The 21,060-nt window shown below is 54.3% G+C and overlaps 1 protein-coding gene across 4 annotated transcripts in view; it reads right to left on the reverse strand.

Moving 5' to 3' along the window:
• The window catches only part of SHANK1 (SH3 and multiple ankyrin repeat domains 1), a 60,875-nt gene that overhangs the window by 3,776 nt on the left and 36,039 nt on the right, over nucleotides 1–21,060 (reverse strand). For 3 of the 4 annotated variants that reach the window (XM_024351604.3, XM_024351605.3, XM_024351603.3), the window contains 2 exons: nucleotides 8,994–9,090; nucleotides 3,176–6,269 (listed from right to left, as the gene is read on the reverse strand). In XM_024351604.3, coding sequence (XP_024207372.2) covers nucleotides 3,176–6,269; nucleotides 8,994–9,090 — 3,191 coding nt within the window. Of the gene's footprint in view, nucleotides 1–63; nucleotides 141–3,175; nucleotides 6,270–8,993; nucleotides 9,091–21,060 lie in introns of all 4 variants that reach the window. The other variant, XM_024351606.2, reaches the window with a different exon arrangement.

Consider the following 21,060-nt stretch of genomic DNA (forward strand, 5'->3'; position numbering starts at 1 on the left):
TCCCCACGACAGCCCTGATGCAGGTTACTATTATTATCAGCACAGAGAGGTTAAATAACTTGCCTAAGGACACACAGGAAGTGGCAGAGCCCGGTTATATGGCACCAAAGTCTGAGCTCTTCACCACTATTCTATACTGCCTTTCAGGTTATGGCCAGTCGTAGCAGAGTGAAAGATGGGGAGACAGTGAGAGAGAGACAAAAAGAGGGTGAGCATCCAGGGGAGAGAGATGGAAGGGACAGGGGACACAGAGAGAGAGAGATGAAGAGAGGGAGATGAAAGAGAGAAGAAACAAGGGGAGAAAAAGGTTCCCCTCATCCCTCTCGTTCCCTCCCCTCCAGCACTGTCCCACCTCAGGGCCTTTGAACTGGCTGCTCCCCCTGCCTGGCTCACTCTTGCCCTGGGCAGCTGCTCCCTCTCCACTTTCATTACTCTGCCCATCTTGCCTGTTACGTGAGAGACCTTCTCCACCTATCCCATTGTGGTAGCTTTTTTTGTAGGATGGTTGCAATTATTTTGTTTACTGCCCCGCCCCCACTCCTATGTCCCTAGACTATGAGCCCTATGGAGTTGCACAGTCTTTGCCTGTCCTGTCCAGGAGGGGATCCCATCACCCAGAAGGGCACTCTGCACACATAGGTCATGAGTCAATAATTAATGCAGTTGTTGACTGAATTAAGCATCCTTCCTGTTGCTGCTACAAGCAGTGGAAAAAAAAAAAAGAAAGAAAAGAAAAAAAATCCTCTTCTCTAACCAGAATACTTAAGAATAGTCAAGGAATTGCATTCAGTTCTTAAAGGCCTAACAAACCCACATTTGTTTGTTTGTTTGTTTTTACAGCCTAGGAGCATTGATTCAAGTTGCTCTAATAATATACACTTCCTTTTTCTTTTCTTTTCTTTCTCTCTCTCTCTTTTTTTTTTTTTTTTTTTTTTAAGACAGGGTCTCACTTTGTTCCCCAGGCTGCAGTGCCTTGGTGTCATATCAGCTCACTGCAGCCTCAACCTTCCAGGCTCAAGTGATCCACCCACCTCAGCCTCCTGAGTAGCTGGGACTACAGATGCAGGCCACTGTGCCCAGCCTCCTTTTTCTTTTCTTTCTTTCCTTTTTTTTTTCAACCTGGGAGCATAGATTTAAGTTGCCCCAAATATACACTCCCTGAACCCACATTTGAAGGTCAGACACATTTGGATAGCAGACCTTCAAACAGAATTCAAGTGAACTCTGTAGATGGACAAGGATATTTAAAACCTGCTCCCAACCCTCTGTGTATCTGAAGCAGAAATGTAACTCTACTTTCTCTAGGACTAGAAGGTCTTGAATGGGCTCGAATTCTGCGACGATGCAGCTGACTGGCTGCTCTGGGAGGCATCTGCATCATCCCGTATTTCCCCATGTAGAAGTTGCTGGGCTCTTGTTCGAGGCCCCCTCTTCCCCCATCCCATGTTACAACAATGGCACACATTAAATCCTCTCAAAAACTCTTTGGGCTGGCACTAGGCCATTCCCCTTCTACAGAGAGGTGGATTCATTTGCCTAAGATCACCCAGGTAGAAAGTGCAGGGTTGGGACTGGAAGCCGGGAAGGTGGGCTCTAGAACCACACCTATAACTGCATCCTGTCTTGAACCACACTGGCTTCAAGGGACTCACAGATTTCAGGGACTGTCAGAAAGAAGTGGCAGCTCACCAAGGAAACAAACATAAGCAGGTCTCACTCCAGTCTCCTTTGTTAATAACTTTTTTTTTTTTTTTGAGACGGAGTCTCACTCTGTCACCCAGGCTGGAACACAGTGGTGCAATCTTGGCTCACTGTAACCTCTGCCTCCCGGGTTCAAGTTATTCTCCTGCCTCAGCCTACCGAGGAGCTAGGACTACAGGTGCCCACCACCATGACTGGCTAATTTTTTGTATTTTTTTTAGTAGAGATAGGGTTTCACCGTGTTAGCCAGGATGGTCTTGATCTTCTGACCTCATGATCCACCCGCCTCAGCCTCCCAAAGTGCTGGGATTACAGGCGTGAGCCACCACGCCCGGCCTGTTAATAACTTTTTGTTCATCATGGGATGTAGGTTGTGATGGTGATGGGCAGAGACAACAGAAGCTACTGAAATAAATGGAAGTTTAAAGGCTGGACCCAGTGGCTTACACCTGTAATCACACTTTGGGAGGTCAAGGCAGGAGGATCACTTAAGCCCAGGAATTTGAAACTAGCCTGGTCAACGTAGCTTGTCTCTACAAAAAGTTAAAGAAAAAATGGCCAGGGCCAGGCATGCTGGCTCATGCGTGGAATCTCAGCACTTTGGGAGACCAAGGTGGGATGAATCACCTTAGGTCAGGAGTTCAAGACCAGCCTGGCCCACGTGGCAAAACCCCTCATCTCTACTAAAAATACAAAAATTTGCCGGGCGTGGTGGCGGGCACCTGTAATCCCAGCTACTCAGGAGGCTGAGGCTGGAGAATCGTTTGAACCTGGGAGGCGGAAGTTGCAGTGAGCTGAGATTGCACCACTGCACTCCAGCCTGGGCAATAGAGTGAGACTCTGTCTCAAAAAAAAAAAAAAAAAAAAAAAGAAGAAAAGAAAAATTGGCCAGGCATAGTGGCGTGCACCTATAGTCCCAGAGGATTGCTTGAGCCCGGGAGTTTGAGGCTGCAAGTGAGCTATGATTACACCACTGCACTCCAGCCGGGTGACAGAGTGAGACCCTATTTCTAAAAAAAAAAAAAAAAAAAAAAAAAAAAAAGCCAGGCATGTTGGCTCATGCCTGTAATCCCAGCACTTTGGGAGGCCAAGGCGGATGGATCACCTGAGGTTGGGAGTTCGAGACCAGCCTGACCAACATGGAGAAACCCCGTCTCTACTAAAAATACAAAATTAGCTGGGTGTGGTGGCATGGGAGGCTGAGGCAGGAGAATTGCTTGAACCCGGGAGGCAGAGGTTGTGGTGAGCCGAGATCACGCCATTGCACTCCAGCCTGGACAACAAGAGTGAAACTCCCTCTCAAAAAAAGAAAAAAAAAAAGAAAAAGAAAATATCTGTGAAAGCATGCTTCTGTGACAGCAAACTCCTGCCAACCTGGTTTCTGTTTCCTTTCTGCCACCCTGAGACCCTAAAGGGACACAGCCATGCCATCAACACCTCTGGCCTCCCTTGTTGGCCACCAGCCCCCGCTTACCTCTGCCGCTGCAGGGAGGAGGTCCTCTCGGGGACATAGCTGGCTCCCCCGTGGTGGCTGTCTCCGCTTCCCCCGCTGCCTCCTCGGGCCCAGGGCAGAGCGCCGCCAGCTGCCGAGGAGCCCCCAAACTGCTGAAGCTTGGAGCTGAGTTCACTGATGATGCTGGCTTTTACTGTGGCCAAGGCTGAGGCCTGAGGCTGGGCCAAGGGCCCGGGCAGAGGTGGTGGCGGTGGGCCCGGGCCCTCCTCCCAGGGCAGCAGCTTCCGAGGCAGAGAGGAGGCCGTCGGCAAGGGCACCGATGGGACTTCTGGCTCTACAGCCACCGGACCCCCAGCCACGCCTGCCGTGGGGGGTCCTGAACAAGCACGCAGGGCCAGCAGCCCATCGGTTCCAGCCCCTGTCACCGAGACGGTGGGGCTGGTGGGGGTAACAGGGTCTCGGAGTCCCCCGCTGGGGCCAGGCCGCAGGCCTCCGCTGGCTCCTAGCGCCCGGCCCCGGAGCTTAGAGGGAGTCATGAGCTGAGGAGGGTATGGCGGGCCGGGAGTACCGCTGCCCCCAAAGGCCTGGCCGTCCAGGTAGGCCACATAGGTGTCCAGAAGCTCCGGCCCACTGGCCACACCGGCCCCAGCCCCGCCCCCACCCCCTGCGCTGCCACCACCTTCGGCAGATAGGCTGCTCAGCGTGGAGGCGCTGCTGATGGTCTCCAGTGGGTGGTCACTACTGCTCCGACTGTCCACCTCCTCGATGCCAGAATCCGTGCCAGGCGGAGGGTCCGGGCCAGGCTGTGGGGCAGCGGGAGCCGGTGCTGCTGGGGCAGGCGGGCCTGGTGGAGGGGGTTCCCCAGGAGCGGCGGAGGCCCCCTGGGTCAGGGTGGCCACCTCGCTGTCATAGGATGTCAGGCTGGATGCGGTGGAGTCCAGGGTGGGAGGGGCTGCGGCCACAGCCGGGGGTGGCATAGGGGGTAACGGGGTGGCCGGGGCAGGTGTGTCGGGCAGCGGGTGGGGAGGCCCAGGCGTGAGGGGCGACTCTGGCTTTTCGAAGCTGTTGGAGAATTCCAGAGGCGGAGGCAGCGGTTCCACGAAAAGGAATTCGCCATCTTCCACATCCACCGAGGGGGCGGGAGGCGGCAGGACCAGCAGGGGCAGCCCGTTCTCTTCGCTGGCCCTCGGGGAGGTCGGGGAGGGGGGAACGGACCGGCGTGGGCTGGGCGGCGGGACCCCCGGCCCGTCCTCCGAGGGGGGACCCCTTCCGCTCGTCGCAGGGGCCCGGGGCTGGCAGTTTTCAAGGAACCGCACGTGCAGCGGCAGCCGCTCGGGTTCTTCGGCGGCTGCGGACCTCCAGGGCTTGCTCACTCCGGGGTGCGGGGCCGGGGGCTCCGTCCCCAGCTGCAGCAGGAGGGGCCCCACCCCGGGAGCGGTGGGCGGCAGGCGGTGTAGCAGGGAACGCCGGGCGGCGGGCGGGCTGGCGGGAAGGGACTTCTCTTGGCTGCCCAGCCCGGCCCTGTACCCCAGCTCCCGGCGCGCAGGGTCCGGCGGGGAGGCCCCCCAGAGACGCAGCACTGGCTCGTGGTGGGCGTGGGGCGAGTGGTGGTGCGGGGTGGGCGGCGGGGCCTCGTAGCGGGGCGATGGGGGCCTGGGAGGGGGCTGGGGGGCCCCGCCGCCCTCCGAGGACTCCTTCAGCGCTCGCTCGCGGGCGGCCAGGGCCAGCCCCAGCGGGGAGGCGGGATCCAGGGCCTTGCCGGTCAGCGGGTGCACCAGGGGTCGCGGGGGCAGGAAGCTGGTGAAGGCGCTGCTGCCCCCGCCACCCCCGTAGGCTCGGCTACCGGCCCCGTAGCCGCCGTAGCCCGCGCCGCTGCCCGCAGACTCCAGTCGGAGGTAGGGCTCGGCGGAGAACATGCCCTCGTCGATGGATTTGGAGTGGCGCAGCCGCGGGCCCGGGGCCGCCCCTGTGCCCAGCCCGCCGTCCCCGCCGTCCTCGTCCCCCGCGTCGGTGGACAGGAACAGCGTGGAGCGCCGGCGCGCCTCATTCTGCCAGCCCCCCTCCCTCCGGGCCGCCCCCACCAGGGCGGCCCCGAACTGGCTCGTGAAGTCCAGCGTGGCCGGGCCGCTGGGCGAGGCGGGGGTGGGCACGGGCGAGGGGGACGGGGGCACGGGTGACATGGCCGGGGCGGGGCTGGGCGAGGAGCCGCCGCCGCCGCCGCCTCCCGCGGGCTCGGGCTGGGTGGGGGGCTCCGCCTCGGTGCTGCTGCCCTGGCTGCTGCGGCCGCTGCTACTGGTGGACGGGGCCTTGATGATGATGGTGGGGATGGGGATGGAGTTCTTCTCCGAGGGCGCGGCCACGGCGGGCGGCGGCTGCGGGGAGGCCGGGGACGTGGGCGACGGCGCGGGCGGGAGGCCGCCGCCCTTCTGGGGCTCGCCTTCCACCTTGGTCTGCTTGACCAGCGGGCCCTTGCGGCCGCGGCCCGAGCGGGCGGGCACGTACATGGCTGCGCTGGCCGCCCGCGGGGGCAGCTGGAAATAGCGTAGAGCCGGGCCCTGGGAGGAGCCGCCGCCCCCGCCCGCGCTGCCGTGGTGCGATGGGGACGGGGCCCCCGGGGTCGGGCTGGGCCCGCCGCCCCTCCAGCCTCGCAGGCTGGGCTGGGGCCCCAGAGCCAGGCGGGGTGGAGGGTCGTCGGGAGAGCCGCCTGTCTCCATCTCGGGAGGATGAGGGGGGTGGGCGTGGTGGTGGTGGGGCTGAGGGGGCGGGGCGTGGTGGTGGTGGTGGTGGGGCGGGTGGTGGTGGGCCGGGGGCAGGGGCCCACTGTGGTACAGGCTCTTCTCGCGGCTCCCCACGCGAGTGTCGGGAGGGGAGGGCCCGTCAAAGGATGCAGGGGAGGAGGCGGGGAGGGGGCCACCAGAGCCAGGGTTGAAGGGCCCTCCCCGAGGGGAGGGGGTGAGGCGCCCTGAGGAGGAGGGGACTGGAGGTGTGCTGTAGGGAGGCTCCGGTGGGGACGTGGTGGGTGGCGGGGGAATGTCCTCCGAACCAGGCACAGACAGGCTGCGGCTGAATTTCATGGCTGGGGGTGCTAGGTAAGGTCTGTCATCTTCTGCCGCACCTGGGGAGATACAGAGGATCAAGGAGGGGGACCCTGGCGGGGAGGGTCTCCCTGCTCCACTATCCCATAGAACCGCAACAATACTAATAACAAGAATGGCACCCCGTATATGCCAGGAACTTCACGTGGACTCGCCCAGCTCTTCCCTATTTGAGGTAAACCCAAATCTGCTTCATACAGAGGTACAGGTTGTGCACTGCACAACTGCAAACCGCAAGGTGAGGAAACTGAAATTCAGCGGAACTTCCTCCCCAGGCCAGGAGGGGGCGCCATTTTCTAATTCCGTTCAAAGGCTCAGTGAACGGTTTGGGGCCAGCAAAAGTGGCTGGAGCTGGGAAGGGATAGTCTCTCGTGTTTATGCATAGATGCGTGTTTCTTTTCACGTATATGCAGGAAAGAAATGCAACCAGCACATCAAAGCTGTGATTCTACAGAGAGAACCACTTATGATGAGGCTAAAGTTTAAAAGGGATTGGATCTATAAAAAAAAAAAAATTCAGGTAAACGATGCGAGCCAGGTGGACCCCACACTCAGTGGGAGTGTAAGACTCACACTGGTGGGCTTTGAACGCCAGGATTTGGGGAAAGCTGAATCCAATCAGGGAAAAACAACTCCAGGAGGCGTGCAGGAGTTAAGTCTTTGCTTACTTCACTGCCAAGGCTTGGTCTTTGACCCTCTTCTCACCTCTGACTACTCCCTCTCAACTAGTGACCAGCTTCATTCACTGCCTTTCTGCTGTCGACGCCCACGTTTATGCCTGGGGCCCCATCCTCCGCTCTGAGCTCTGGGCTCCTATATTCAAATACCCACACCCAGCTGGCTGTCTCACGGGCATCTCAGACTCCAAACGCTCCAACCCAAGCTCCTGATCTCCTCACCAACAGACTCCTCCCAGCCCACGGTCCCTCCCCACCACCGCAGCAAACAGCAGCTCTGTCCTTTCAGGTGCTAAGACTGAAAACCTTGCAGCCACCCTTAGCTTTCTTCCTCACATCACCCACATCCAATCCACCAGCAAATCCTGTTGTTTCAAAACATATCCGGAATCCAATCCCTTCTCACCCCTCCAGAGTCAACACCCTGGGCCAGCCACTATCATTTCCTATCTGGATAGCAATAGCTGTCACCTCCTCTTTTGTCCCCCGGCTTCCCAGCTCATCCCCTTCAATCTAGTCCCTTCACAGCAGCCAGAGGGTTTCTGTTAAAACCGAAGTCAGCTCATGTCCTTCCTCTGCTTAGAGTCCTGCCATGCACTCACCTCACTCAGGGCAAAAGTTCAAGTCCTCACCATGACTCCCCAGACCCTGCAGGATCGGGACCCTGTCCCCCCACTGCCCTCATGTCCAGTGCTCACTTGGCCCCTGCTACACAGGCCTCCTCCCTGTTCTGTAAACGCACCACACTCAGCCCGACCTCAGGACCTTTGCAGAGGTAGTTCGCTCTGCCTGGAATGCCTCAACCCCAGGGAGCCTCACGATTCCCCACTTCATCTCTAGGTGTTTTTTTTTTTTCTTTTTTTTTGAGACAGAGTCTCGCTCTGTCGCCCAGGCTGGAGTGCAATGGTGCGATCTTTGCTCACTGCAACCTCTGCCTCTCGGGTTCAAGCTATTCTCCTGCCTCAGCCTCCTGAGTAGCTGGGATTACAGGCACATGCCATCACGCTTGGCTAATTTTTGTATTTTTAGTACAAATGGGGTTTCATCATGTTGGTCAGGCTGGTCTTGAACTCCTGACCTTGTGATCTGCCTGCCTCGGCCTCCCAAAGTGCTGGGATTACACGTGTGAGCCACTGTGCCTGGCCCATCTATAGGTTTTAGCTCAAACCTGCACCCTGCCCCCTACCCAGCACTCCCTATCTCTCTTACCTTACTCCACTATTTTTTTTTCACTCTTTTTTTTTTTTTTTTTTGAGACAGAGGGTTGCTCTGTCGCCCAGGCTGGAATGCAGTGGCACGTTCTCGGCTCACTGCAAGCTCCGCCTTCCGGGTTCACGCCATTCTCCTGCCTCAGCCTCCTGAGTAGCTGGGACTACAGGTGCCCGCCACCACACCCGGCTAATTTTTTGTATTTTTAGTAGAGATGGGATTTCACCATGTTAACCAGGATGGTCTCGATCTCCTGACCTTGTGATCTGCCTGCCTTGGCCTCCCAAAGTGCTGGGATTACAGGCGTGAGCCACTGCGCCCGGCCCACTCTTTTTTTTGTTTTCCATAGCACGTACAACTGCTAACATACTAGATAATTTTCTTGCTTATCTTCCTTATAATCCATTATCTGTCTTCCCCTGCTATAAGGCAAGCCCATGAGGGCAGGAACCTTTAGTTTGTTTTATTCGCTGACGTATCCCCATTCTAGAACAATTCCTGGTATGTGGGGAGTGCTTGGTAAACACTTGTAAAATGAATGAATGGATGGAATCGGGTATAAGAGAAACAACCAGAAAGCTGTAGTGGGGGCTTTAGCTCACTGCATCCCCATTCTCCAGATGTAGAGCCAGAGGCCCAGAGAAGTCAAGCCACCTGCCCCAGTTCACACAGTTGGGAAGGAGGGGAGCCAGGATTCATGGCCAAGTTCACCCATTTCCAAAGCCTGAACTCTTAACCCAATTTGATGAAACTGTGGTCTCTCTGGGAGCACAGAACATTTCCAAGTCTGCTTGCTTTTCCTGAACTGTCACGTTCCTGGCCTCCCCCAGCCCACATCTCTTCTTCTGGGTGGCATACCGATAGATTTTTGCCGGAGCATCAACCCAGGTCCTGGAGGCAGGAAAGAAGGACGCTCGTAACTTGGCTGGGCACGGTGGTGGGGATCGAAGCTCGACTTTGGAGCGGCAGTCAGAGGGGGAGAGAGAGAAAAGATAGAGAGAGATCAGTCAGCGCAGAAAGGCTTGTGGCTTCACTATACGACTGCCCCCATTCCTTCCCTAAGCCCCTGCCGTAAGGGAGAGCAGTGTGAAGACGGTGGAAGGAGGCCGGGTGATGTGGCTCACGCCTGTAATCCCAGCACTTTGGGAGGCTGAGGCAGGAGGATCACCTGAGGTCAGGAGTTCAAGACCAGCCTGGCCAACATGGCAAAACCTCGTCTCTCTACTAAAAATACAAAAATTAGCCAGGCATGGTGGCAGGCGCCTGTAATCCCAGCTACTCGGGAGGCTGAGGCTTGACAATCGCTTGAACCCATGAGGTGGAGAGGTGGAGGCTACAGTGAGCCAAGATCACACCACTGCCCTCCAGCTTGGGCGACAGAGCCAGACTCTGTCTCAAAAAAAAAAAAAAAAAAAAAAAGAAAAGGCGAAAGGGAATTCTGCGGGAATGAAAAGCCTCAAGTCTGGGCAGGAGGGAGAAAGAAAGGAGAAGAAAGCAGATTTTCCATCGACTCTTGATCTGCTTCCTTCCTCCAGCCACTGCCCATGTCCAGGTCCCCACCGGTGTTCTCCGGGATGGAGCAGCCTCTTCCCTCATCTCCCTGCTGCCATCCTTGATCCCCCACCCTGTTCCAGTCTGTTTTCCACACAAGAGTCAGAGGCATCTTTCAAAAAGCATGCTATTGCCCCTGCTTGAAATCCCATGTCAGTTAGGAGGAGATCAGAGGGAACCAAACTCCCAACTCTGGTCTACAAGACCCTCTATGGCAGGCACTGCTGGTGCCCCTGCAGCTGCCCTCCCCCTGGATGCAGCATCCCATCCCTCACCCACTGCTGGGAGGGTCACCTGCCTGCGGCCCTTAAGAATCACCCTCCTTCAGAGTCCTGGACTCGCCCAGTCCGTTATGTGTCCCTGCTTCCTGGAGCAGCCCACAGCCCACGATGGACTGATACGGAGGCCTGAGGCAGCACTAAAGCCGCGGTGCCCAGCCTGACCCCATGGGTTCCCTCTCCAGCGAGAACCGTGTCTGCTTGACTTCCTTCCACAGCCCCAGCCAGTCTCCCACACTCCCTGAAGGTTCCCCCGTAGCAAACCCTTGGTACAGGAATCCCCACCTCCGGCTCCCGTTCTAGGGAAGCCCACACGAAGACACCCTGCAGGCCCCAGCCCCCGCCCCCATTTCCCACTTGCTCCCTTGGTCCACCTCCACCCCCACCTCTTCCTTCTCCTCTGTCAGCCCCAGGTCTACCCTCATTTGAGAACACCTGCGAGCCCTGGTTCTCTCGGCAACAGCTTTCCCTCTTATTGTCACAGTTCCTTTTCAGCGCGAAGTTCTCCTTGGCGAGACCTTCCCCGGCCCCCTACCCAGACTGCACTTCCCTCTGTCCCATTGTCTTCACAGCATCTCTCTTCCCCAGAAACCATCTTGTTTACTTGCTGTCTGTTTCCTCCTCTAGCCTAGAAACTCCCTGAAGGCGGGGCTGATGTATCCCAGGCATTGCACCTACAGTGTCTAGGGCCCATGATGCTTTTAGGGGAAGTGTTTTCATTTCTTTTCAAAGTAGAAGTGAAAGAAAAAAAGAAAAGAGAAAATTGTACCCTGGATAATATCGGTCTTTGCAGCAACAAAGTCATAAAATTTAAACTTTTTTTTTTTTTTTGAGACAGGGCTGGAGTGCAGTGGCGTTAACACGGCTCACTGCAGCGTTGGCCTCCCGGGCCCCAGCGATCCCAACCTCAACCTTCTGAGTAGCTGGGACTATAGGCAGGCACCATCACATCCAGTTAATTTTTAAATTTTTTTGCAGAGGCGAGGTCTTGCTATGTTGCCCAGGCTCATCTCAAATTCCTGGGCTTGAGCGATCCTCCCACTTTGGCCTCCCCAAAAGTTCTCAGATTACAGGCATGAGCCACCGTGCTGGCCTATTTTTTTTTTTTTAATGCAGAAGGGCAAAAGTGCCTAAGGTTCATGGAAGTCATTATGAAACCTGCCTGAGGGTAGGGTAGTGACTTTATCAGTCTCCTTTCCTACTGAGTCCCCGATCCCCACATAGGGCCTGCTGTTCTAGAAGCAAGTGTTAGATGAGTAACAGGGAGAATCAGCCAAGGTCAGGCACTTCGGGGCCCTGACTCCCCAGCTTCTGCCAGGTCACCCCATGTGTCTCCCTTCTCCATTTTTGAGACCAGAAGTGCAGAGAAAGGGAGCCCTCTCAGAATGAAGTTCCCACCTTTGGGATGAACCCTTACTTCCTGCACTTCCCACTATACCCCCTCCTGCCTCTTTCCTCCAGCCATTCACAACCATTCCCAGTTCCCTCGCTTCTCACCTCCGAGACTCTGCATGGAGCATCCTTTCCCTGGGCTCTGTGCTCTGCTTGGGAAAGCTCTGTTATCTTAGCCCTCCACCCTGGCCCGGCTACCCGCTTCCTTTAGGCCTGCAGTGCCCCCTTAGAGCAGCCACTAGCCATTCAACTGTACATTTCAGGCCAACGTGGTGGCTCATGCCTGAAGTCTCAACATTAGGGAGGATTGCTTGACCCCAGGAATTTGAGACCAGCCTGGGCAGCATAGGGAGACTCTGTCTCTACAAAAATAAAAATTACAAAAATTGCTGGGCACGGTGGCTCATGCCGGTAATCCCAGCACTTTGGGAAGCCAAGGTGGGCAGATCACCTGAGGTCAGGAGTTCGAAACCAGCCTGGCCAACATGGTGAAATTCCATCTCTACTAAAAATACAAAAATTAGCTGGGAGTGGCGGCATGTACCTGTCATCCCAGCTATACAGGAGGCTGAGGCAGGAGAATCACTTGAACCCGGGAGGCGGAGGTTGCAGTGAGCTGAGATTGTGCCACTGCACTCCAGCCTGGGTGATAGAGCAACACTCAGTCTCAAAAAAAAAAAAAAAAAAAATTAGCCAGGCATAGTAGCACATGCCTGTCATCTTAGTTACTTGGGAGGCTGAGGTGGGAGGATCACCTGAGTGCAAGAGTTCAAGGCTTCATTGAGCTATGATTGTGCCACTGCACTCCAGCCTGGATGACAGAGTGAGACTGCGTCATTAAAGAAACAGACCAACCAAAAAGACAAGTGTAAATTTCAATTAATTAAAATTAATTTGTAAAATTCAATTTCTCTGTTGCACTGGCCACATTTGAAGTATTCAACAGTTACCTGTGGCTGGTGGCTACCAAATTGGACAGTATAGATATGGAACATTTCATCATCACAGAGAGCTCTATTGGTTCTAGTCCAGACTTTCCTGGGGTCTGTATTACATGCCTCTCACTACACTTCCCTTCCTGAATTGGGACTGTCTGTTTCTATGTTTGTCTCATTGATTCATTCATTCCAGAAATACTTAGTGAGGACTTCCTTTATGCCAGGGACTGTGACAGATACTGCAGATACAACAAATTAGACAAATGTCCCAGCCCACAGGAAGGGCAAGCAGGCCATAAACAACATAAATTCGTAAAATATAACATTGGTCAGATGGAGGTAAGAGGGAGGAGAGAGGGATAATGTAATTTAAAATACGGGCTGGTGCCGGGCGCGGTGGCTCACACCTTTAATCCCAACGCTTTGGGAGTTCAAGGTGGGTGGATCATTTGAGGTCAGGAGTTTAACACCAGCCTGACCAACATGGTGAAACCCCATCTCTACTAAAAATACAAAAAAATTAGCTAGGCGTGGTGGTGCATGCCTATAGTCCCAGGGAGGCTGAGGCAGGAGAATCACTTGAACCTGAAGGCAGAGGTTGCAGTTAGTCAAGATCGTGCCACTGCACTCCAGCCTGGGTGACAGAGCAAGACTTCGTCTAAAATAAAATAGAATAAAATAAGGGCTAGCCAGACACAGTGGGTCCTATCTGTAATCTCAGCACTCTGGGAGGTGGGAGGATTGTTGACGCCAGGAGTTCGAGACTAGCCTGGGCAACATAGCAAGACCCTGTCTCACCCCCATTTTTTTTTTAAATTAGTGGTGCATGGTGGCATGTGCCTGTTATCCCAGCTACTTGGGAGGCTGAGGTGGGAGGATCCCTTGAGCCCATGAGTTTGAGGCTGCAGTGAGCTATGATCGTGCTACTGCACTCCTGCCTGGGTAACGGAACAAGACCTTGTCTCAAAATAAATAAAATAAGGTGGTCAAGGAAGGCCTCACTGAGAAGGTATTATTTGAGCAAACTCCTGGAGGAGGTGAAGGAGGGGGCATAACGATGTGTAGAGGAAGAGTGTTCCAGGCAGGTGGAACAGCAGGTGCAAAGGCCCTGAGGTGAGGGTGAGCCAGGCAGGCTCAGGAGGAATAGGAAGGAGGCCAGGAGCTGAAGGGTGGGAGTTGAGGTTAGACAGGTGATACAAGGGTGGGAGTGGGTAGGACCTGCAAGTTTCAGGTTTCTTTCAGATTTCGGCTCCAAGGTCTCCTCTCTGGAGAGGCTTCCTCCTGTTACTCTGTCATAACTCCCTTAACTGATGACAGTTTGGAGTCATCATCATTATTTGCTTGCTTGTTTACTGTCTGTCTCCCTAGGCATGCAGCCCACCCCAATACTCTTTCTACTCTATTTCCTTGGTAAGAAAATGCCAATCTTATTTGGCACCTTTTGAGAGACTACACTTCTCAGCCTCCTTTGCAGCTAGGTGTGGCCATATGACTAAGGAAGGCCAACCGGGATGCACAAGTGGGAGTGTTGTGTGTTACATCTGGGATGTCTTGGAGGTAACTCAAGAGGCAGCAAGGTGCCCTCTTTTGCCCTTCTGCCTTTCTGCCCTTCCTTGTTCCTGCTACCTGGAATGCTGGTGCAATAGCTAGAGCTCCAGCAGCAATTTTGGACTATGAGGCCAGTCTGCAGTTGGAAACATGGCTAAGATGGTGGAGCAGAAATTGAGAAGGATTCTGGGTCTTTAAGACCATGGAGGCTGCTAACCTGCCTGAGACTTCCTATTTCATACTTTTTTTTTTTTTTTTTTTGAGATGGGAGTCTCACTGTGTCACCCAGGCTGAAGTGCAATGGCACTATCTTGGCTCACTGCAACCTCCACCTCCTGGGTTCAAGTGATTCTCTTGCCTCAGCCTCCTGAGTAGCTGAGACTATAGGTGCCCACCACCACACCCAGCTAATTTTTGTATTTTTAGTAGAGACAGGGGTTCACCATGTTGCCCAGGCTTGTCTTGAACTCCTGACCTCAGATGACCCACCCACCTTGGCCTCCCAAAGTGCTGGGATTACAGGTGTGAGCTACTCATGCCTGGCCCCCATACTTCTTTAACAAGAGAGAGATAAAAACATTTTTCTTGGTCAAGCCACCATTATTTGCTTTTTCTCCCTCAGGTGCAGCAGAACCCAATTCTGCTAGTCTCCTCTTTCAAATGTAAATTCTCTAAAGGAAGTTACTTTGTTTGACTGATTCACTCTTATACCTTGAGAGCCCAGCAGCAGGTCCAGGATATAGTAGGTGCTCAATAAATATTTGTAGAAGGAAGAACTCATTGGAAGCAATACAAGACACCCTGACAAGATTTGGCGAGCAACTCCAGGGCAAAACCACAGCCTGTTCCTCTGAACATCCCCATCAAACAGCACAGGGCCAGCTCCAAGCAGGCTTCAGGAGGTGTCGCCTGAAGGCATTCCTGCTTTGACGGATTTCCTGCCATGCTGCTCTTCTCTAAGCACTTCTCAGCCTGCTCAATCCTTCTCCACTTTGCTGAATGTTTTTCTGACCCCCTCCCCCATCTCCTTCAGCCACAGACCAATACTCTGCTTGGCTTTCTGTCCCGTCCTGCAGCTGTGTGGTATCAGAGAGCAGAACCTTGCAAAAGATAAAGGCAGTAGAGAAGTGGCAAGTGGAAGGAGACACTCTTGTGTGAGCCATTTTACCTGCTGTTTTTCGTATGTGTCCTCACTGGATCCTCACACCTGTGACTTAGGGTGAATTATACCCATTTGGATGATAATGAAAGAGGCCGTGGATCAGAGAGAAAAGGGCCTTATCCTAGACCAGCCAGTGAGTAAGGAGGAGATTCAAGATGCATCGGAGAAAAGAGGTCAGAGTGGCTCAAAAACCCTGAGATAAAATGGGAGGGGTACGAAGAGCCAGGAGAAGGGGGTGTGACCAGTCAGGAAGCACACGGGGACTGCTGAGGGGCAGGGCTGGAGAGGACAGCAAGAACAGAGTCCAGGCAGGAGAGGACAGCTGGGAGGAGGGGAGGAAGGCAAGGGAAACACCTGCATGGGGCATGGGGCATGGGGGCGGGTGGTGGGGGCCAGAGGGAGAGGCGAGGTTCAGGTGACAGGTGAGGGTGAAGGTGATGAGGCAGGGATCAGAGTGACAGTGGAGGGGTTGACGTGACAGTGGAAGGGAGGAGTCAGAGTGATGGGGAAGGGTGAGGGTGACAGGGTGGGGGTCAGGGTGAGAGAAGAGGTAAAAGAGAGACAGTGGAGGAGTCAAAGGGAAAACGGAGGGGTCAGGGTGATGGGGAAAGGTCAGGGTGATGGGGAGGGGTCAGGGTGATGGGGAGGGGTCAGGATGATGGGGAGGGGTCAGGGTGATGGGGAGGGGTCAGGGTGATGGGGAGGGGTCAAGATGATGGGGAGGGGTCAGGGTGATGGGGAGGGGTCAGGGTGATGGGGAGGGGTCAGGGTGTGGGGAGGGGTCAAGATGATGGGGAGGGGTCAGGGTGATGGGGAGGGGTCAGGGTGATGGGGAGGGGTCAGGGTGTGGGGAGGGGTCAAGATGATGGGGAGGGGTCAGGGTGATGGGGAAGGGTCAGGGTGATGGGGAGGGGTCAGGGTGATGGGGAGGGGTCAGGGTGTGGGGAGGGGTCAAGATGATGGGGAGGGGTCAGGGTGATGGGGAGGGGTCAGGGTGATGGGGAGGGGTCAAGATGATGGGGAGGGGTCAGGGTGATGGGGAGGGGTCAGGGTGATGGGGAGGGTTCAGGGTGATGGGGAGGGGTCAGGGTGATGGGGAAAGGTCAGGGTGATGGGGAGGGGTCAGGGTGATGGGGAGGGGTCAGGGTGATGGGGAGGGATCAGGGTGATGGGGAGGGGTCAGGGTTACAAGCATTACAGGTAAGGGGTGAGGGTGATGGGGGGTGACGGGGAGGGGTCAGGGTTACAGGCAAGGGGTCAGGGTGACGGGAGAGGGCTTAGAGTGGCAGGGAACTGGTTAGAGTGAGGGGGGAGGGGTGTCCCCGACAGAGGAGGGTGCAGAATGACAGACGCCTTGTCAGATTTGCAAGCTGACAAAAGACACTTCAGCGCCATGTGGAAGAATAAAGGACGAAAATGGGTTAGCTTGACATAAGAAGGGTCAGGGTGACAGGAGAGATGTCAGACGGACGGAGGAACCATAACAATCTGATGGGGCATCACACTGACTCCCCAGGGAGCACCTGAACTCCACCAACCAACGGGAGCATTCGCTCCCGCGCAGAAGGGACAGCCAATCAGAGTGCGCAGCCTTGCATGACGTCACTGGCTACCGGGCAGACTCCCCTTCAGTCAGTCGCCCAAAGGCCCAATTCTCCGTCACCTCGTGGTCTGGCGCCTCAATGGCAGCGCATGTCCTGCCGCTGACCAGTGGCTGGGGAACTCCTGCTAAGGAGGCAGCCCTGAGAGGGGATAGGGGAGAGAATGGACGGGGAGACAACTGAAGAGACAGAGATGGGGGGACAGAGATAGACAGAGACAGAGAGAGGGAGACAAGGAGACACAGAGACAGAGGTAGAGAGACAGAAAAAGAGAGACAGAGATAGAGAGACAGAAACAGAGAGACAAAGGCAAAGATGGGGAGAGAGACAGAGATGGAGAGACAGAGACAGAGACAAAGGCAGAGATAGGGAGACAGAGATAGAGAGACAGAGAGACAAAGGCAGAGATGGGGAGATAGAGATGGAGAGACAGAGAGACAATGGCAGAGATGAGGAGACAGAGATAGAGAGACAAAGAGAGAGCTAGGGAGACAAGGAGACACAGAGACAGAGATGGAGAGACAGAGACAAAGAGACAAAGACAGATGGGGGAGAGAGGGAGGTGGGGAAACAGGGAGGGATGGGAAGAGAAAGATGGGGAGAGTGAGAGAGGCAAAGAGCGACAGACAGAGATGGGGCCTAGAAGGGGGAGAGACAAAGACTGAGAGATGAGAGGGGAAATGAGAGGGCGATGGGAAGCATGGGAAGCAGGAAGAGCCCAGAGAGGCAGGAGGGAGGGCAGCTCTGACTCAGAGAGGGCCTGCGCAGCCCCAGGAGGGAACCCCAGAAGTGGGGAGTGCAACTGAGAGGGAGCGATGACGTCTCAGACTGAGAGATGAGGGGGCACGAGGGAGCCCTCGGGCATCAGTGGCGGGTGACAAAGACAGTAGCAGAGAAAGCCAAAGCCATACCGAGGGGCGGATGGACAGCAAAGCCCTAGGAGGAGACAGCCCAAGAGGTGCCCTGACCTAGGGTGGATCTGCCAGGCTCTGCGCCCCTGCTGTCCCCACCTCCTCTAGGTTATATGCAAAAGTGCAGCTTTGGAGAGGGTTGAAATCTCCCAGTTTCCAAGTCCTTAGATAGTGGCATCTTTTTTTTTTTTTTCGAGACAGAATCTCACCCTGTCACCCAGGCTGAAGTGCAGTGGTGCAATCTTGGCTCACTGCAACCTCTGCCTCCCAGGTTCAAGCGATTCTCCTGTCTCATCCTCCCGAGTAGCTGGAATAACAGGCGTGCGCCACCACACCCAGCAAATTTTTGTAGTTTTAGTAGCGACGGGGTTTCACCTTGTTGGCCAGGCTGGTCTCAAACTCCTGACCTCAGGTGATCCACCCACCTTGGCCTCCCAAAGTGCTGGGATTACAGGCGTGAGCCATCACGCCTGGCTGATAGTGGCGTCTTATACAATGCTTTGCTCTTGTTCACTTTTGTGCAGACCTGACCCAAGAAGCCTTGGGGGGTACTGCACCCCCCACCCCACTGCATCTAGACCAGAGGGAAGATGCAGAGTGAAGAGGGGAGAGGAGCCGAAATGAATGGGAAATCGAGACACCGAGAACAAGACCAGACGTCGAGAGAGGCCACCAAGATGCAGAAACCTCATGCAGGGGCATCTGCATTGACTCAGAGAACGGGAAAGATAAAAATGGCAGGTGGGAAGGAGCAGAGAAGGCGGCAGAGAGAGCCTCCAACATGAGAGGGGGGCCTGGAGAAGGCCCAGGGACAGATCCAAGAGGTGAGAGAAGAAAAGGCGAGGGGGATGTACAGGGCAAATGACTATGGGTCCTCTGGGCACAGAGGGAAAGGAGGTCTCCCAGAACTCAGGTGAGTGCTTGTGAGTTTCATTTCTAGGAGGCAGGGGCAGGTGGGCAGCTGGTTTTATTACTGGCTGGTGTCTGGGCTCCTCTGGGGGTGGAGGTCTTTGGAGCTCAGAGGGTGAGTTCCCTGAGGATTAGGCTCTTGACTGTCCTGTAACTGGGTTCGTGCAGGGTAGACCTAGAACTGTGGCTGCCTGGCACTTTACAGGAGCTCTGCGCATTTGTTGAATTAATGAAAACAGGACTTGCTCTAATTAGTTTATCAAAGATTTACACTCAGTCTGATATGCTATTGTGGGGTCTCTGGTGTTGCGGGGTCTCTGGAGGCATACACAGAGATCACTGGTGAGCCATTGTGGACTTTCTAGTTTATTTTACTTCAGTGAATTAATTTATGTATTTATTGAGACAGGTCTCAGTCTGTTGCCCAGGCTGGAGCGCAGTGGCGCAAGCATGGCTCACTGCAGCTTTGACCTCCCTTGCTCGAGTGATCCTCCCACCTCAGCACACACCATGACTGGCTAATTTTTAAATATTTTGTAGAGACAGGGTCTCACTACATTGCCCAGGCTGGTCTCGAACTCCTGGCCTCAAGTGATCCTCCTGCCTTGGCCTCCCAAAGTGTTGGGATTACAGGTGTGAACCACTGTACCTGGCCTATTTTCTTTTCCTTTTTTCAATTTTTTTTTAGACGGAGTCTCACTCTATTGCCAGGCTGGAGTGCAGTGGCATGATCTCGGCTCACTGTAACCTCCATCTCCTGGGTTCAAGTGATTCTCCTGCCTCAGCCTCCCAAGTAGCTGGGACCACAGGTGCACATCACCATGCCCAGCTAATTTTTGTATTTTTAGTAGAGACGGGGTTTCACCATGTTTGCCAGGATGGTCTTGATCTCTTGCCCTTGTGATCTGCCTGCCTTGGCCTCCCAAAGTGCTGGGATTATAGGTGTGTGCCACTGCGCCCGGCCCAGCCTGGCCTGTTTTCTATCCTGAGGGGTTTACCTTCTGTTGGGAGTTTGCTGTGTTACAGTTAACCTCATGGAACCCTCATAAGAACTGGGCAAGTTTCACTTTAGCCCCATTTTAAAGAACAGAAAACTGAGATGCACAGAAATTAAGTAACATGGTCCAAGGTGGCAAATTAAGTTAGAGGAAGTCAGGATTTGCATCCCCATTTGTCTGTTAATATAGAGTTTCTGGGGGATCAGGAACAAACAGAAACACCTGGGGTATGGTTAGAGACCCAGAGAGGGAAATTCAGAGGGAGGAGAGTGTAAAATACAGACTGGGGGGAGGCATGAAGAAATGGGATTAGTGGGAGTACATTCCAGACTTCCAATAAATACTGAATAATTTAGTGAGTGAATATGGATGGTAGCATCCTGAATCTAAGTCCACTTAGGATAATCCTGGGGCTGAAAATCTTTTTAATCTTTTTTGTTTGTTTGCTTTTTAGAGACAGGGTGGTCTCTGTTGCCCAGGCGGGAGTGCAGTGGCACAATCATGGCTTACTGCAGCCTCAACCTCGGAGGCTCAGGTGATCCTCCCTCTTCAGTCCCCAGAGTAGCTAGGACTACAGGTGCGTGCCACCACATCTGCCCAACAAATTTTTTGTATTTTTAGTAGAGATGGGATTTTTGCCATGTTGCCCATGCTGGTCTCGAACTACTAAGCTCCAGGGATCAGCCAGCCTCGGCCTTCCAAAGTGCTGGGATTATAGGTGTGAGCCGCTGCGCCCGGCCCTGAAAATCTTTTAACCTTAGAATGATATAGGGCAGTGCTTCTCAATGAGAGGTAGTTTTGCCCCCCAGAGGACGTTGGGCAGTATTTGCTGCTGGCATCCGGATGGCAGACGCCAGGGTTGCTGCTAAAATCCTACAATGCACAGGACAGGCTTCCACAACAAAGAATTACGCAGCTCCAAATACAGGCAACTGTGGCTATGTGCGGTAGTTGTGTTATATGGGGTTGCCACACATTTCCCTCAACCAATCAATACATAACCTTGTTTTATGCATGTTTCTGTTGAAGGATGCCTTATTTAATATACATTGTTGATTCATTCACATCCAACTCCTGGCCACCAGTGCTCTAACTCATGCCTGAATGAAGCTTCTCTAACATACGTATTTTCTCCATAAGGCACATCACGGCCTTCTCGCACTTAGGAACGCTAGACAGCTCTTCAGCACCATGCTTGGGGGACCTTTTAAACGCTGATATCACCACTAAAAGGCCCAAAGATGCAAAGCACGTGGCACTAAACAGACCGAGAAAAGACACTCGTTCACAGTATAAGAGCCGAAATGAGAAGGCACCCTCGTTCAGCCTCGTCTGGGAACCCACACATAGGGCTACTCAAGATTTTCTCTGCTTTGCGCCTGTCCAAGAATAATCACAAAAGCCCTTCGCGTATTGATTCTGGGCTTCTAATAAATTTCAGCGAGTAGGCAAATTCGCAAACACAGAATCTGGGAATCATGAGGGCCAACTGTGTCAACAGCGCAGATGTTAGAAACCATGACGGACAGGAAGAGGTCTTGGACTTTGGTTCTGTCTTGATTAGTGACACACTTGAAGAAAGGTCTCAGGCAAGTGAATGCAAATCTCTAAGACTGTTTCATCCTCTGTAAAATGGG

Source organism: Pan troglodytes, chromosome 20, assembly GCF_028858775.2.
Source record: "Pan troglodytes isolate AG18354 chromosome 20, NHGRI_mPanTro3-v2.0_pri, whole genome shotgun sequence".
NCBI lineage: Eukaryota > Metazoa > Chordata > Mammalia > Primates > Hominidae > Pan > Pan troglodytes.